This window comes from Rhinoderma darwinii, chromosome 5, assembly GCF_050947455.1.
Source record: "Rhinoderma darwinii isolate aRhiDar2 chromosome 5, aRhiDar2.hap1, whole genome shotgun sequence".
Lineage (NCBI taxonomy): Eukaryota > Metazoa > Chordata > Amphibia > Anura > Rhinodermatidae > Rhinoderma > Rhinoderma darwinii.
Genome location: NC_134691.1, coordinates 308,753,834 through 308,771,914, shown reverse-complemented (window position 1 = coordinate 308,771,914; position 18,081 = coordinate 308,753,834). Strand labels below are relative to the sequence as shown.

The window sequence follows — 18,081 nt, the reverse complement described above, 5'->3', positions numbered from 1 at the left end:
AAGCTTTTTTCCAGAAATGTCTGGTACTGCAGCTTGTCCTAGTTCAGTTTATCGGGGCTGAGATACAATATAAGACACAGCCCACGGACAAAAAAGGTGCTGTATCTAGGCAAAATCTTACGCTTTTTTTCTAATCCTGGTTAGCCCCTTTAATATTCTTTTTGTCAATAAAACGTGAAAAATAAGGGGAAACATGACAGAAATGTATTCCCTGTATAATATCTGTGCATAAATACATAATCGTAATGAATATATCCCTTGTCAAGGTTTGCAGTCATGTGGATCTTCTGACCATGCTCAGTTGGGCAAAGAAGCCAGTATTGTAGGTGCGATGCTTGACTTGTCTGTCTGCAGTGTACTTAACATAATACATTCAATAACTCTTATCTTCAAACTTTATAGAACTTCATGCCTTATAATATTTTTATAGCATTGCTTGGAGGTGTTTGTTTGGATGTTATATCCTCTTAAATAGTGGATTGTGGCTGTAACTTCCTATTCCTGGTTACAGAAAGCAGAGGGGTTCTGAGGCTCAAAATGCCGCTCTAACAAGTAAAAAATCTAAGCAGTAACAGAAAGAATGTTTGTGAGTAAATGTACTGTAGGTTGTTTTCTCTTTGAGGGCAGAGAAGCATTAAAAGTTAATCTAAAAATAAATGTTCACCTTTTAATACCAAGTCATTTTTAGGTCCATAACATTATGTCTGCCTGCAGTCACCACTAGGGGGAGCTTAGGAGCCTACTGCATATTGTCTTATTATTCTGCGGGTCAATAACTTTATTCTGTGGGTCAATATGATTCCGGCGATACAACATTTAGATTTAGTTTTTTTTTTATTTACTGCTTTTACAAAGTAAAAACAATTAGTTAAAAAAGATTAGTTTTGTCTCGCCATATTCTGAGAGCCATAACGTTATTTTTCTGTCGATGGAGCTCTGTGAGGACTTTTTTTGGGTTACACATGAACTTTTAAAACTTTTTATTCCAAAGTTTTTTAAAGCTCAGGTTAAACAGCATTCAACTTGCACGATAAATAATTTTATATTTTAAGGGTATGTTAAAATTGAAAAAAAAATTCAACACCTTTATCTCATGACTAATGGTATTTTGAGTTAAAAATTTAAAACTGGGGACAATTATGTTAAATTGTCCATTGTAATGTCTGCAATCACCCAGATGGTTTTGTTTTGCCCTCCGCCCGACCAGATAGTTGGTCTGTGACAGGTTTTTAATTAATAAGCAAGTGTGGTTTTTTTAACCAAAATAACTTAAAACTTTGCATTGTTTCCAAAAGCAATAAAATGTGGTGTTTTGGGGAAAAAAATTTAAAAACCAAAAAAAGGTTTTAATTGTTTAGATGTTTTTGAAGAATATTTTCTATTCCATTATTGCATCTTTTTGTTTCTCAGGTTTAGACTTGAGGCAAGCACAGGTCATTGCTGTGTCATCTGGCACCAAATGTATCAACGGAGAATACCTTAATGACCAAGGACTGGTCGTCAATGACTGCCATGCGGAGGTTGTAGTGCGAAGAGCTTTCATCCACTTCCTTTATACTCAGCTGGAGCTACATTTAAGGTAAATTGGAATGTGTTGATGAGTGACGACACAACATGTTATGTGATCTGCTGTGGGGCAAATCTGTCCTCTAGATGTCTGATCCGCTCTCCTTTCATGGAGACATCTATTTATTCTACGATTCTGATTGACCAATATTTGAAGGAAATAAGCAAAGCAACTTTTATCTTTCAGTGTCTGGTCCATGACAGTCGATTTCCTTTCATGAGGAATTCGATTTGCGCAAGAAAAGGGACAATTTAGATATTTGTTTACATAAATCATGAAAAACTTAGAACTGAACTGACTCAAGCAAAATTCTTGATAGAAACTTAGATTTGCCGACTCCCGTGGTGACGAGATTCAGGCTATTTACTTTTGCTCTGTATTCGAAATGTCCTTGTGTTTCAGATGAAGCAAAGCTATTACAAACTTATAAAGTCCTGATAATTCGCAGGATACTGATAGGAACCAGTTGTGTAAATAATTTTGGGGAATTTATTGTATTTTATCGAGTTGATTTCCTAACTGAGCTAACATCGCTGCAAACTACAGTAAAATTATTCTTTGTGGAACTAGTCCAGAGACTTTGGAAAATGAAATTATGTGAACTTGTGAATACACACCTGGTGCCGATTTTTCCTGGTGCTATATGGCTTATAAACCAACCTGTAAGATCCCATGTTCTCTTATGATAGAAGTCAGGGGTCTGTATGGCAGTCCCCATTCATATTAGATTGTTAATGGATCCCAAAAATCTAAGGTTTGTGGTCAGCTTTAGGCTGGGTTCACACAGAGTTTTTTTGCAGGAGGAAAATCTGTTTTGAGGCAGATTTTGCTCTGACTGCACGCCGGTTTTCGCAGCGTTTTTCACCCACGGTCATTGAGTGCCGCGGGCAAAAAACGCTGCGAAATACGCTTCTTCTGCCTCCCATTGATGTCGATGGGAGGTCAGAAGCGTAAATGGCCAAAGATAGGGCATGTCCCTTCTTTTTCCCGCGAGACCCTTTTTTTCCGTTCGCGGGGAAAAAAACGCCTCCGCCTCCCATTGAAATCAATGGGAGGCATTTTCGGCCGTTTTTCAAAAAAACTCTGTGTGAACTGGCCCTTAGTGTTTTCTATGAGCTATGGAACTTTTCAACTTGGTCTACAATTTCAGTACTTATAGCTGTTATTACAGAAGTGACATTTTTAAATTCTGAGGCACGGTAGATTGGTTTTCCATGCTAAGACAGCGCCTTCACTTATCGTTATAAGAGGGTATAGTACATCATAGAGGTGTATCCTTATTAGGGTATATAGATATCATAGAGGTGAACTCTCTATTAGAGCAGTGAGCTGCTTACAAAAAACGTCTCTCACTCTGGCGGACATAGCTTGACCACTCCAGAGGAATCGTATGTGAGCTGCAACTTACCCATGAAATATCAACTTTTCAATTACCTAAAGAAGCCTAATATAGATGTAGCAATCTTTAACTTAAAACTTAAAGGGTTTGTCTCATGACAGACATTTATGGAAATATACAGTGGATATGCTATAAATGTCTGATAGAACTTGCATACATCTCAAAACAGGGGTCCCCCAACCCCGTTCCTGTCGGGTGAGACAGCTGATGGCCACTACATCCAGGCGGTGAAGGTGGTCAAGTTCCTGATACCTGCAGTGCTCACTGGGCTACGCTGGTTCTCTAACTACCAGAGAAGTGAACATGAGTTACGGAAACAGCATAGCTCAGCAAGCTCGGCTGATTACAGAACCCAATCCTTTTAACCGCCTGGATGCAGCAGCTGCCTCACTCAGCAGGTACGGGGTTGGGGGTCCTGTGGATTTGCCGTAAATATCTGTCGTGAGACAATCCCTTTAAAGCATTAAATACACTGTGGCAAGAACATTTAACTTGACTTTTGCAATGGAATTTAATGGCTTTTGTTGTGTTAAGTTATTACGCTGCAGCAAGTTATCAGGGTCAAGTTTGCTACATCTGTATGTATATTATAGACAATAGAGACAACCTAGAAGCACTGAAGCACAGGGGACAAAATACCCCAATAAATGGTATTATATATATAGTAGTCATGTATTGTAAAAGAATATATAAATCTTTATTAATAAATAACAATACATGGTATCACATAAAATACAATAAACATACAAACAAACACATGGAGAGCAGCAGCACGGTAGACTGATAAGTGTACCAAAGGGTTAGCAGACCTGACCCAACTCAGAGTCTAATGTCCAAAATCAGATAACAAAAATAATGAAAAATAAATAATACAAAGATAATAAAATATGTGTTGTAAAAATGAAAATAAATATACCAAAGGACGCTACGGAGACTGCGTAGTGTGTATAGAACAATAATCTAAAAGAATATAAAGAAAACTATGGAAATAACCAAGCAAGATAATGGCAGTCAGCAACATCCAATGATAGCCTAATAATAAAAGGCGTCCTTGCTCCTGTGTCCCATCTCAGCTGTCTTTTTCTGCCATCATGTCCCTAGGTATGTGTTGCCTCTTTTATTATTAGGCTATCATTGGATGTTGCTGACTGCCATTATCTTGCTTGGTTATTTCCATAGTTTTCTTTATATTCTTTTAGATTATTGTTCTATACACACTACGCAGTCTCCGTAGCGTCCTTTGGTATATTTATTTTTATTTTCATTTTTACAACACATATTTTATTATCTTTGTATTATTTATTTTTCATTATTTTTGTTATCTGATTTTGGACATTAGACTCTGAGTCGGGTCAGGTCTGCTAACCCTTTGGTACACTTATCAGTCTACCGTGCTGCTGCTCTCCATGTGTTTGTTTGTTTGTTTGTTTGTTTATTGTATTTTATGTGATACCATGTATTGTTATTTATTAATAAAGATTTATATATTCTTTTACAATACATGACTACTATATATATAATACCATTTATTGGGGTGTTTTGTCCCCTGTGCTTCAGTGCTTCTAGGTTGTCTCTATAGTCTTTTGGGGGACCCCCTGCTTCTTTCCCTTTTAGAGGTCTTTTGTAGGTTTACTATAATGTATATTATAGACAACCTACAGATGTAGCAAACTTTAACTTGATACTGATAACTTGAGCGCCGTGATAATTTAGCACTTAAAGGGGTTTTCCCATGAGAGACACCTCTGGGACCCACACCTATCTCCAGAACCTTTCCCCCTAAACCCAGTTCAGCCGCTCTGTGTTGCGGCTAAATTAGGTGAATTCCAACCATGAAAAAGGTTATATGGTCGTGAGTTACGTAAACAGCGTAGCTCGCTGAGCTGCCCTGTTTCCGTAAGTCCCATAGAACTGAATGAAAGTTACAGAAACAGCGTAGCTCGCATGCTACGCTGTTTCCGTAACTGCCATTCACTACTATGGGAGTTACGGAAACATATAACCATATAACCAGGAAGTGGCTGGGAGTCAGCGAAATCAGACAAAGCTAGAAGGGGGACCCACATCTATCTGACATTTATGACATATCCTGTGGATATGTCATAAAGGTCTCTCATGGGAAAACTCTTTTAACACAACAAAAGCCATTGAAAAAAAATAATCAGATGTCTGCTTATTAACTTTCCCTGGTCATTGTCCTCTAGGTCTGGCCTTATGAAATTTAAAGGGAACCTGTCACATTGAATATGCTTTCCTATGTGCAGGCAGTATGTTATAGAGCAGGCTAATTGTCTGCTCAAGAGTCCAGTGGGTGGTCTCACCCATTGATTGACAGTTTTCCCTGTATGAAAGTGAATATAGGAATAGCTGACAATCACTTGATAGGACTGACCCCTGGAATCTTAAAAGGTTTATCCAGAGACCAAAAATTGCTACCCATTCATCTTGTTATATGATAAGAAGTCACTTACTAATAGACTTGCATTTTCAATTCTTCCTCCCCCTCCTGTTCGTATCAGTGCGTCACCAAGCTTATGACCGCTTGGGGCTGAATCTCTCAGCTAAAGAGAGTATCCTTGCAGGCTGAACTAGGGGGGGGGGGCAGAGACATGACGACAAGTGGTGGGCAGGGAATCCTGGGCAAAGAGGGAAGCAGGGGTTGCTGGGAGGAGAAGTCTCAGACCATGTCTGCAGCGATATCCGGGTTCGGTGAGTAACCCTACAAAGCCCTACAAGAATTTTTTGTGAGTTGACACGATGTCTTATGATAATAAAACCTTTTTAAAAGTATCTTGTGGATTTTTATTTTTTTTGGGCCGTCAAAAAGCCCCTTTAAGACCAGTATAAGCAGGAAATTATAGGTTATACTGTATCTTTTCTCATTTTCACAATTATATATCACTCTGCTCTGTTTCTTCTGCTCTCTAACATGCTGCCTGCAGATCAGATTGCATGTTTGATGTAACAGGTTCCCTTTAATATTACCAATTAGTTCTGTGCCAGATTATCATAATTTCTGGATTACTGGAAGTCATAACAAATAAAATATAATATAATAATCGAATGCTTACAGAATTATAGGTTTCGGGTTCATTCTATTCTCATGCTATGGTCACCCACTGCTTATGTTGGTGTCCTGAGCTTTATCTATAGTAATGACAGCAGATACATCCTCCGCTCACTGTAATAAATGTGTCCTATCTTTACAGCAAGCACAAAAGTGACTGGGAGAGGTCTGTTTTCATCCGGTTAAAAGAAGGAGGTTTCCGGCTGAAGGACAGCATCTTATTCCATCTGTATGTCAGTACGTCGCCATGTGGAGATGCCCGACTCAACTCTCCCTATGAGATCACATCTGATTGTAAGATTGGGCTTCTTGTGTATATATTTTCACTCTTTTTTTTAATCATTAAATGGAAACAAAAAATGTTAGTCGTGTCTAAAGGGGATGAAAAAATAGCAGTGATGTAATACGGTGGAAGTTCAGATATTTGCCTATTTTCCAAATGCCAGACTACTGAAACATACAGTAATGTTTGTCTTCCTACACAGCCAATCGTTTTTCATATGCTTTTCCTGGCAAACAGATTTTCTTTTGATTGCTTTTTCCTCTGCCTTATCTATACCTTTACTGTGTATCCGCATGTGCAATGCAAGAATCGCTTCCGTGATTACCATTTACATGCATAGTATCAGTCCCCTCAGGCTCCTAAGAGATATTTGATCATCTAGTTGATTTTATTACTGCAAAACTCTACATTTTTACACATATGTTGCTTACACATGGTCTGAAAAATTGTACCGTGTGTATATAGTATAAGTCTTAATATGTGCACAAAGATTCGGTCATTATTTAATTTTCTGAGTCTAAGTGCCATCAAGGCTTGACCTGGCCAAAAATGTCTAAACATTTTTTATTCTGATTCAGTGTATTAGAACTGAGAATTAGGCCAAGTGTAGGTAGATATTCAGCATTTCTATTGAACAAGCCTGTTTTAAAGGAATTGTCCAATTTTGGTGATCCCTTTTTGTAAGAAGAACCCATGCAGATAAAGTAATCAGGATCAGCTGTAATCTATAGTAGAACCTAGTAGCAAATGTTCAAATATGCAGCGCCACTAAAGGGGAAATGAAGCATTACATATATAGGATTCATGATTCTTTATTTTTTTATTGTTTTTTTAAACCAGACAACCCCTTTAATTTAAAGGCTAGCTACACCTTTGCACCTTTTTCATTTCTCCAATGGGTCTACAATAAAATGAAGCAGCTTTGCAAATAGTCTTGATTAAAAATATCCTACTATTTTGTGTCTACAGCTCATATGCAGACCTACGTGTCTCTTTGGTTACAGAGTGCAAGCAAACCCTTTGTAGTCTAATCTTCCAGTGATACTACCTTCCATCTGTTCCCTACTTTTTGTTAACTTACATTTGATAGATTAACAGGAGATGAAAAGGAGTATGACTGCAGGGTCAGACTACACGAGGGTTTGTTTGTAGTCTGTAACCAGGGAAATACAGAAGAACATCTAAGGCTTTGTGCATACCAGTTTGTCCTCTCCTCAATACTTCTTTGTAGACAAAAAGAAAAAACAAAACAAATGAAGCCCCAGAGACGCAAGGATCTTCATTTTGACATAGTTTACCTTGATTTTTCCATGGATCAATTGCAATATGGATCAAAATCAATTTGAAAGCTGGCTCAGGTGTCCTCATGTCTTCTGGTCATCTGTATTTGTTGTTGTTTTTTCTACAAAAAGCACCAAAAACAGCCGTGCTGGATGAACTTGAAAAGCCTGAGTTTTTTTACTGCGCCAATTTAAAATTGTTCCTACCCGTTAAAAAAAAAATACCTACACATTAGAATGCTGTAGAAAATGGGGCCTGCAGGGCTGGTGTAACTTTAATCTCCCTCCCTTGTTTGCTTATAAAGTTAAAGGTATTTTTCAATTTTTATGTAAATCGGGCACTGTGTTGTGAAATGTTAAATCACTTTCTAATATACTTTGTGCTTTAATCCCTCATCAATTTCAAGATCTCTTCTTGCTTTCAACTAATGTAAACTGCTGAAAACCTACCCTAATTATGTTCAACTACAACAGGTCCATGGTTTGTTAATTGTTTTAGAGCCTTCTCTTGTAAAAAGCCATGGACCTGCAGCAGCTGGACATGGTTACACCAGATTTTTTTTGCCTCTGGATATAAACAAGGATCATTCCATAAATTAATAGGAAGAAAATATCTTGAAAATGGTGAGAAATTGAAATACAAAATGTAACAGAGAGTCACATTGACTAAGCTTCATTTACCTAAAAATGGAAAACCCCTTTAGGCATCGTCAAAGCCGTAAGATTTAGTAGCCTAAAAGCTACCAGATCACTTGTGCATCATTGTTTTTTAAAAGTCATGTTGCATCCATAAGTAAATTGTTTCCAAGCCCTACATTTTTAAAACTGTAAGTCTTTTGGTCTTTGGTCATGGTGATATCAAGTACATTATTAAGTATGTATGGGTGGTTAAAGTGTTATTAGAAGTCATTATAATATGCTGCCTTGTAGTTTAAACACATAAAAAGAAGCAGAGGAAATTATATTCTGACATAGATTTGATATAGTAATTAGAATAAATAATACGACTTCGCTCCCACAATTTTCATGACTCATTTTCATGCAAATTTCAAATTGTGGTATTATTTAGATAAACAGTCAGAGGCCACCCGAACAAAGAACGAAGGGAGCAAAACAATTTCAGTGGAGAACAATGGACACCGTAATAAAAGATGACATTTCCAGTTCTTGACTTCATTTTTCCTGTTTATTTAAACTTAAGGAAAAACACAAATTACACATGAAAAATCAGCTACGATATTGTGTTTGTATGTTCTTTTTCTCTACACTCTGTAAAAGCTTTGTGACCGCTGTATTTGCTGTTGTCGTTTGGTTCCCACATTGTATCTTGTGGCTGTATTCCTGAAGACCTTTTATTTTTTGCACACAGTCATATAACAATTAAGTTCCTCTCAGGGTAGAAAAGTATCATGAAATGAAGTGATCCTATTATATAATTGCTTGAAACTTGGTTATATTACACACGAGGTCTGATTTGTATGGGACAGCACTAAATGGGGCCATAGTATACCTCTGTATTGTCCTAATTTCCTACCACTGAAAAATTGTGGCATTCTCTATCAGATTCCTTACATGGGTTCTCCAGGCATTTTATATTGGTGGCCTATCCTTAGGATAGGTCACCAATATCAGATCGGTGGGGGTCCACACGATAAGCTGACTGAAGGGGCTGCGTAAAGCGTAGCGGCTGTGCATGGGAATGCAGTTCAGTCCCATCCACTTGTACACGAAGTGCCTACAGCTCTGTAGTATAGACCCATAGGGACTGCATAGCGATTTAGTATAATAATGTCGATTTATAAAGCATTTATGTATTGTATGAAAGTGTGTTTTTATTTCAAGAGGTTCTCGGGGAAAATATATATATGGAGATAGACAAAGAACTCGCTGTACCAACTTTCTAATGTATTCTCTCTGTTAAAAGCAATAAGTTCAGTAATAATCTTTACACTGGTTTTGTGTGCAAACAAAGAGCTCATCCTTAAAGGGACAGATGATAAGTGTCTGATCGCTGGGACTCCCACCGATCTTGAGAATAGGGGTTCCAAACCCCCTGTTCCTCCTCACTGCCATCTCTGGATGGGCACAAGAATATCACTATTCACTAACAGCAGATAAAGATTAAAGATGATGAGGAATTAGGATTAAAATACAAAGTATATTAGAAAGTTGCCTAACCTTTCATTATATGATGATTAAGCTTTATTTACTTAGCTGAGAATTTTAATTATTGAATGAATGTTTGTTTTTCTTTTAAGTGAACAAGTGCAAGCACATAGTGAGGAAATTTCAAGGTCATCTTCGTACAAAGATAGAGTCTGGGGAAGGAACAATTCCAGTTAGGATTGGACCTGCAGTACAGACATGGGACGGTGTGTTATCGGGAGAGCAGCTAGTCACGATGTCTTGTACAGACAAAATTACCAGGTATTTAATGCACTACTCATTCAGCTCGACAAATCATTTTCGCTTTCCTGAAATCACTGCTTTCAGATAATACTTTAAGATACAAAATATCTGTCATTATTATCACTATGTTGTTGCCCCAATGAACTGTCGGATGGGGTATTTAGTGTAAACAGTTACCACACTCTAGGTTTTTTTAGTAGGTGTATACCCAGAATCCACATTATTTCTGTAGAATGTGATAAATGCCTGATCGCTGAGGGCCCCACTGCTGAGATCCCTCTGATCATTAGAACGGGGCCTTCAGAACCCCATTACTCCTCACTGCATCCCCCACAGCAAGGAGGAGCTTGAATAGAGTAGTGGTCGAGCATGCGCCCTGCGGCTTTATTCAATGAAACTGACGTAAACAGACGAGCAATATGGTTTTAGGGATTGGTGGGGGTCCCAGATGTGGGGGTCCCAGTGATCAGACACTTATTCCCATTGATATCTCATAGATAAATTTGAGAAAATGACATTAGTGAAGTCTGTGATCTCGGACCAAAAAATTTATAAGCATTGGCTTTTTTTCTGGTGGTCTGAGATCATTTATAGACTTCACCAAATCATCTTCTCACACATATCTAGGACATCACAGAAGATCATTTTTTACCAGATTTAACTTTTAAAATGACAACGTTTCCCACCTGTGTACCCTCCAGATGTGAAGTATAAAATAAAAATCTTGCAATTTGCTCTCCAGCGCTCCATCCTGGCCGCCATCTTTTCCCTGGCAAGTGGGATTGCTACAAGCACTTGTCTACTATAACAATAACCACACTGGAACTCCAAGAAATTATTCTATTTATCAATAATTACAGCAGGAAACACCATATTTTACCAGGGTTTCCATTTAAAATGTATCTTAATGATGCTATTATTTAGTGAAGACAGACCTGTTGACAGGTTACATTTAATAATAACAAGATTCTTTCTGGTATTTTTTCATGGGGTGTTGTCCAAGTAGTATCCTATCTTATAAGTAATTTGTCTGGGATGTATTTGTGCAGTTGGAATATGGCTCATTGTTTTGGACATTTAAGTCTAAGATACATGATAGCATGCACCCAATAATAATACTGCATGGAATGACAAACTACCAGTAACTTTCAGTTGTTCTGGATATTATATTGGTGCAGTATATAAGACTTTAAATGGATTTAAGGGGAACTGCAGAAAAATGAAATTCGCTGCAGAGTCCACTCCTCCATTATTAACCCCTTCATGACTGCCATACGGCTATATACGTTGCAACTGCCGATTTCCCGTGCAGTTGCCACATATATAAACGTTGACAGCCTTGAAAGGGTTTAATGAGTGCAGTGCTGCTTCTGTGTGAGCAGTGCTGCACTCTCATGTCTGCCGGGGCTTTAACAGCCCCGGACTACAGCCCCCACTGTAGATAGCACCACACACAACCCTCTGTAGATAGTGCAAAACCCCCTGCAGATAGCGCTACCTAAGCTCCCTCTAGGAGCGGAATCCCCGGCCAGCTCTATGGCCGGGGATTTCCCTCCTAGAGGGAGCCCTTGACGTCTCTCCATCCCCGCTGTAAATAGTGCCCCCTCTGTAGATAGCAACCCCCCTGTAGATAGCGCCACCTAAACTCCAACTAGGAGCGGAATTCCCAGTCTGAGATCGCTTTGTGCCGGGGATTCCGCTTCTAGAGAGAGCCCCTCATGTCACTGTCCATTGTCAGGGGCTCTCTCTAGGAGCGGAATCCCCAGCCGACACTATGACCGGGGCTTCCGCTACTGGAGAAGCCCCTGGCGTCACTATCGATATATGGACAGTGACGTCAGCAGCTCTCTCTAGGAGCAGAAACCCCGGTGTCAGATCACTCTGTGCCGGGGATTCCGCTACTAAAGAAGCCCCTGGCGTTACTATCCATATATGGACAGTGACGTCAGCGGCTCTCTCTAGGAGCGGAATACCTGGTGTCAGATCGCTCTGTGCCAGGGATTCCGCTACTGGTGAAGCCCCAAGCATCACTATCCATATATGGATAGTGACATCAGGGGATACTCCTGGAGCGGAATCCCCGGCCACAGTGCTGACGACGCTAGAGGCGGAGCATTCCGATTTTAGAGTTAGCCCCTAATGTCAGTGTCCATATATAATCCCTGGCCAGATGGATTCCGCTCCTACAGGGAGATACAGTGGTGCTATTTACAGGAAGGGGTGCAAATTACCAGGGGGGTGTGCTGTCACATTATGGGGGAGTGACACTATCTACAGAGAAAGTGGCGCTATCTGCAGGGGATGGTGCTATCTACAGAGGGGATGTTGCTATCTACAGGGGGTGGCGCTATCTACAGGGGGTGGCGCTATCTACAGGGGGTGGTGATATTTACAGGGGTGGTGCAATCTGCAGGGGAGGTGCTATCTGCAGGGGTGGCGCTATCTGCATGGGGATTGTGCTATCTTCAGGGGTGGCGGTATCTACAGGGGGTATGATGCTATCTAAAGGGGGTGCTATATACAGGGGGTGTGGCACTATTTACATGAGCACTGTGGCATTATATGGGCACTACCTACAGAGCACACTGTGGCACTATCTACATGGGCACTGTGTGTGGCACTATGAGCACTATCTACAGTGGAAACTGTGGCACTATGTGGGCACTGTGGCACTATTTACAGTGGGAACTATCTAAGTGGGCACTGGCACTATCTATAGTAGGCAATGTGGTACTATCTACAGTGGTATTGCATCACTATCTACATGGGCACTGTGGTGTTTTCAGGTGGCTGCGACAAAAAACCCTAAGGAATAAAATTCACCCATTTTTTTAACGTCCATGAAAAATGGATGGCAAATGTCAGTAAAAAATGGTAAGACGGCCGGGAAATGGATTCAAATTTTGAGACACACTGATGCAAAACAGCCATGAAAAACTGACAGTTGGTCCATTGTTAACTGCCCTTTTTTTTCACGTCATGTGGATATAGCCTTATAGCTCTGTTATCCGCTCCCAGCGATCAAGGGTGACATTGTATGTATGTATGTATGTATGTATACAATATAATATACAGAAAGATATATATAAAAAAATACAAAAAATAGTTTTTTTCATTTTGTTTTTGTGATTTGTCTGCTCATAATAAAAATTAAAAACATGGAGTTAATTAAACTAGTCTAGAAGATGAAAGCCTCATAAGTCTTATAATTAAAAAAAAAACAAAGCAAAAATAGTTGTGATATTCAATACGGTTGCAAAGATATTATCATTTAAAGAAGTGCATATCAAAAATTGGAAAATTTGACTGACTTGGACACAGGGGCATCAATGACCCTTGGTCATGAAAGGGTTAACAATGTGTTGGATTATTGACTATAATGCAATTCCATAACTTTACCAAAAGTCCCTAAAACTTGGATGTTTTTAATTTACCCCAACATAGGAGTTTCATTCTTATTCCTCAGTACCAGTTATAAATATCCTGGAAATTTGCCTAGAGTCCTTTTCTATCTGCCATAATTCCAGAATTTCAGAACCTATTGGTGGCATGCCCCACTCTTCTTAATGTCACCATTTGTTTCCAACAATAAAATATTAAAGTACATAATGATGTTGAATTATCACACCAAGGACCACTGGACAAAAAGTACAAATGACCTTGATGCGGAGAGCAATTTATGCAAACAAAATTCCTAGACTTAGACCTGTAACCAGGTGCGTAACAAGTAACCACGGGTTCCCCACCCCAAACCAAAACTTGTAATAGGGCCCAACTCAAACATGACCAACTTCAGAAGAAAATGAGTTCAGGACATGGAAAACTGAAAGAGGTTGTCTCATAAAGAAAACCCCAGTGTTAAGGATCTGCCAGGCACAGCTTCTGTATCTACGCCCATAGGTAATCAGTCTGCACCTGCTTCTATGTCTGTGAGACTGACTCCATCTTCCACCACTCAGGATGGCAGGCTTAGGAGTGGGAGAGCCTATCACAGCCTGGCCAGACGGAGCTAGCTCCCGCCCTGTCTATTTATACCTGCCTTTCCTGTTCCCCCTTGCTTGTGATTCTTTTGGTTTCCTGGCCCTGCTGCAGCTTCTTGAACTATTTGACCCTGCTTCATATTGACCCTGGCTTACTGACTACTCTCCTGCTCTGCGTTTGGTACCTCGTACACTCCTGGTTTGACTCGGCTTGTTCACTACTCTCCTGCTCTGCGTTTGGTACCTCGTACACTCCTGGTTTGACTCGATTCGTTCACCACTCTTGTTGCTCACGGTGTTGCCGTGGGCCACTGCCCCTTTTCCCTGCTTCTGTGTACCCTTGTCTGTTTGTCTGTCGTGCACTTATTGAGCGTAGGGACCGTCGCCCAGTTGTACCCCGTCGCCTAGGGCGGGTCGTTGCAAGTAGGCAGGGACTGAGTGGCGGGTAGATTAGGGCTCACTTGTCTGTTTCCTTACCCCCATCATTACACCCAGTGCATATGCCATATTAAGGCACATGGAGGTCATAGAGGACTGTCAGAGTAAAACTCATTGATACATGTATAATCAGATGCGATTCCACCAGCGATTGAAAGTGATTGGAGAAGCCAGACTTTTTTCTGGCTGTCATGGTGAGTTCTCTTGGTGAGGGAACCCTTTTAATTATTTTACTCTCCACTTTGTCTCTTACGTCTTTTTCCCTTTTCCTTGATTTCACAGAGATCTGCATTCAATTTTCCACCGTCTCTTCCACTCTCCCCCTCCATCATCCACTGTTATTATTACCGTACCTCCCCATTTAGCAGCATAAAGAACCTGTCATGATAATAAACAGTCCTGTTTGCAGGCAGCATGTTTTAGAGCAGGAGGAGCTGAGCAGATTGATATATAGTATTGTGGAATAAAACCAAGTATAATTTGTAGTTTTAACTAAACCTCTTCCTTTTCTAGGCTTAGGAGTCCAGTGGGAGGTCCTACTCACTGATTGACAAATAACTCTGTATTCACAATCATACAGGAAAGGCTGTGAATTGTTCAGTGAGACTGCCCACTGGACTCCTAACCCCAGAATGAGCGGAGATTTAGATCTATAAATTACAAGTTACACTGAATCTCTTCCCGCAAAACTATATATCAATCAGCTCAGCTCTTCCTGCTCAATAAGATGCCACCTGCAGATGGGAATGTTTTTTCATCGTGAAAGGTTCCCTTTAATATATACAGGAGACAAATAGTAAGGGAAAACATGTCAAGTTACAATGTCTTTATTGCCTTTGGCTATGGTGTTAGGTTTATCTCCTTTTTTTTTTATAAGCTTTGTGCAAATAATAAATAACGTTTTCTTAGAAACTACTCAGTTACAGGAAGCCTCAATATTTGTTTTCAATAAAGCTGAGAAACTAAGCTAAAGAAAAGGGGTTCATGTAAGATTTTGCAGAAAATCTTGACAATAGTAGGACAAAGTCCTTCCAGGCTTTGTATGTTTCTCGCCTTTTCTGATTGCTTTAGACAGCTTTGATCATACCAGATAAATCATATGGGGAACATAGTCTGGTTCCTTCCTCCCAGTGATTTCCACCAACTCCATGTCACTCTGGTTAAATCCTGATGGACGCTAGTAGTTTAGTACATTGCCTGTAGCCCATCCACCTCACATTGTGGAACATCATATGAAGCTGCTCTATATTTCTTAAATCTCTTAGCTGTTTACATATAAAATATATTGTACTTCATTTAGTGTTTTTTTTTTTAGTCTGGGTATATTTTACCTGTCTCTTATTTTTTTTAAGAGTTTATTAACATCTGCAACCACCCTTCAATATGGGTACAGATGTATTCCACCTAACCTTTGCTTGGGTTTGGTTAAGAACTCCAATTTATCATGAAACCAATTTAATACAACATCATGACATGCTACCAAAATGACGGTCTTCTGGACAACTGTCACGTCAGCAGTCTTCCCCATGATTGTGTAGCTACTCAACCAGACTGTTGGACCATTTAAAGGCTTAGGAAACCTTTGCAGGTGTTTTGTGTTGATTATCTGATTAGAGTGTCACACCATGAGGCTACAATCTTCAACTTTTACCTAATATTCTTATTTTCTGAGAGATTAAATTTTGGGTTTTCATTAAGTGTTAGCCATAATCCTCAACATTAAAAGAAAAAAATGCTGGAAATAGATCACTCTGTGTGTAATGTATCTATAGTTTCACTTTTTGAATTGAATTAATGAAATAAATTAACTTTTTGATGATATTCTAATTCATTGAGAAGGATCTGTGTAGCATAGAAATCTCGTGACAGAGTTTTTCAAAATCATGTTTTTTTTCACTAGGTTTCAGTTTGGTTGTTACCCAAATAAATAAAATCATTATAAGTAACTATTGTAATTAGGATCAGTAGAAATTTGATAGAAAAAATATATATTAAAAAGTTTTATGGGGCATGAGAACTGATATATATTTGAACACTACCCATATCTAATATATAGATACAGATGTAGCCATCTTTATCTTGACTTTTAACGCATTAAATACACAGTGTCAAGAAACTTTGACTTGACTTTTTAAATGACTTTTCAATGGCTTTTGTTGTGTGATATCACACTGCAACAAGTTATCAGTGTCCAGATAAAGATGGCTACATCTGTATAACTGTTAGTCTCTAAATATAACTAAAAAAATATGTAATTCCAGTTAGATATTATTGTTCCCTTTTCAAAAGTACTCTATTAGGGAATTCTGAGTCAATAGAGGGGGGTGTCACATTCAGGACCTCCATTGATTAGACAAAGCTAAAAGCGGCTAAAAAGATTGTTTCTCTTTCTGGAGGACTCGGCACATCTACTAATTTAAAGGAAGGCCAATTGATTTCAATGGATACCATGCAATGCTTCATTTCCCCTGTAGCGGCACCGCAGGAGAATCGAACACTTGCTGACAGGTTCCCCTGCTGATCACTGGGAGTCCCAATAGAGGGTCAACCTGTAATCAGGTTATTTTTGGGGATACTTCTAATAAAGCAGGCAATTCCTTTAACCCGTTAGTGACCGCCAATACGCCTTTTAACGGCGGCCATTAACGGGCTTTATTCTGATGCATATGCCTTTTTACGGCACTGCATCAGGATGAGTAAACAGAGCAGGGAGCCGTTAAATCTCCCTGCTCTCAGCTGCCAGAGGCAGCTGAGGGCTGGGAGCGTCCCTGCTTTGCCGTGCTCTGCCGTGCAAAAATAAAAGAGTTATAGCTCTTGGAATGCGACGATGGAAAAACGTAAACAAATGGCTTGGTCATTAAGGTTTAAAATAGGCTGGTCATTAAGGGGTTAAAGAAGACTCTCCCTATTTTGATAAAGCCTTTCCTTTTATCTACAGGATGGTAACATATATAATTTTAATATATTAATATCAAATTCTATAAAAAATATATAATCTTTGATGGTTATAAAGGGCAAATAATATCAATCTGCCATTGTTGAAACTCCAAACACTTCCAATAAATGTGCATGGAAGACATTCTACCCAGTAGTAAAAGTAAAGTAAACTTCCCCCAAAAAACTATTATTAGGGTACTGCCACACGGAGCGGCCCTGACACGGTCGCAATGCAGCCAACAACCGAGCTGGAACTATGTAGGTGCGGCTGTCAAATACCTTATTAAGGGGTATTCCGGCTACATGCTCATGCGCACTGCCGCTCCATTCATTCTCTATGGGAGCGCCGGAGATAGCCGAGTGCAGTGTTCGGCTTTTGCCGGCGCTACCATAGAGAATGAATAGGGGGTAAGTTGTTGTAATTTGCAAAATCATGCGGACATAAAGGGTGTATTAATACGTGGCCTCACGATTTTGCAGATAAAGGGACGGTTTACCCGTGTTAACATGCGGCCACTAACAGGCTGTTTGACAGCTGCACCAAACATGGTGCGGGCACGGTTGTTATCCGCGTTATGACCGTGTCACGGCTGCTCCGTGTGGCCCTACCCTTAGTTTGAACATCATTCATTTTTTTCTGTGTTGCATTCACACAGTTGATACCCTGCAGAAAAGTTTTTGACAAAGAGTTGACTATTGTACAACCATAAACCAATGTTAT

The 18,081-nt window shown here is 39.6% G+C and overlaps 1 protein-coding gene across 2 annotated transcripts in view; it reads left to right on the top strand.

The window, feature by feature from the left end:
• The window catches only part of ADARB2 (adenosine deaminase RNA specific B2 (inactive)), a 540,786-nt gene that overhangs the window by 487,783 nt on the left and 34,922 nt on the right, over positions 1-18,081 (top strand). For both annotated transcript variants that reach the window (XM_075827434.1, XM_075827433.1), the window contains 3 exons: positions 1,411-1,579; positions 6,176-6,327; positions 9,855-10,023. In XM_075827434.1, coding sequence (XP_075683549.1) covers positions 1,411-1,579; positions 6,176-6,327; positions 9,855-10,023 — 490 coding nt within the window. The remainder of the gene's footprint in view (positions 1-1,410; positions 1,580-6,175; positions 6,328-9,854; positions 10,024-18,081) is intronic.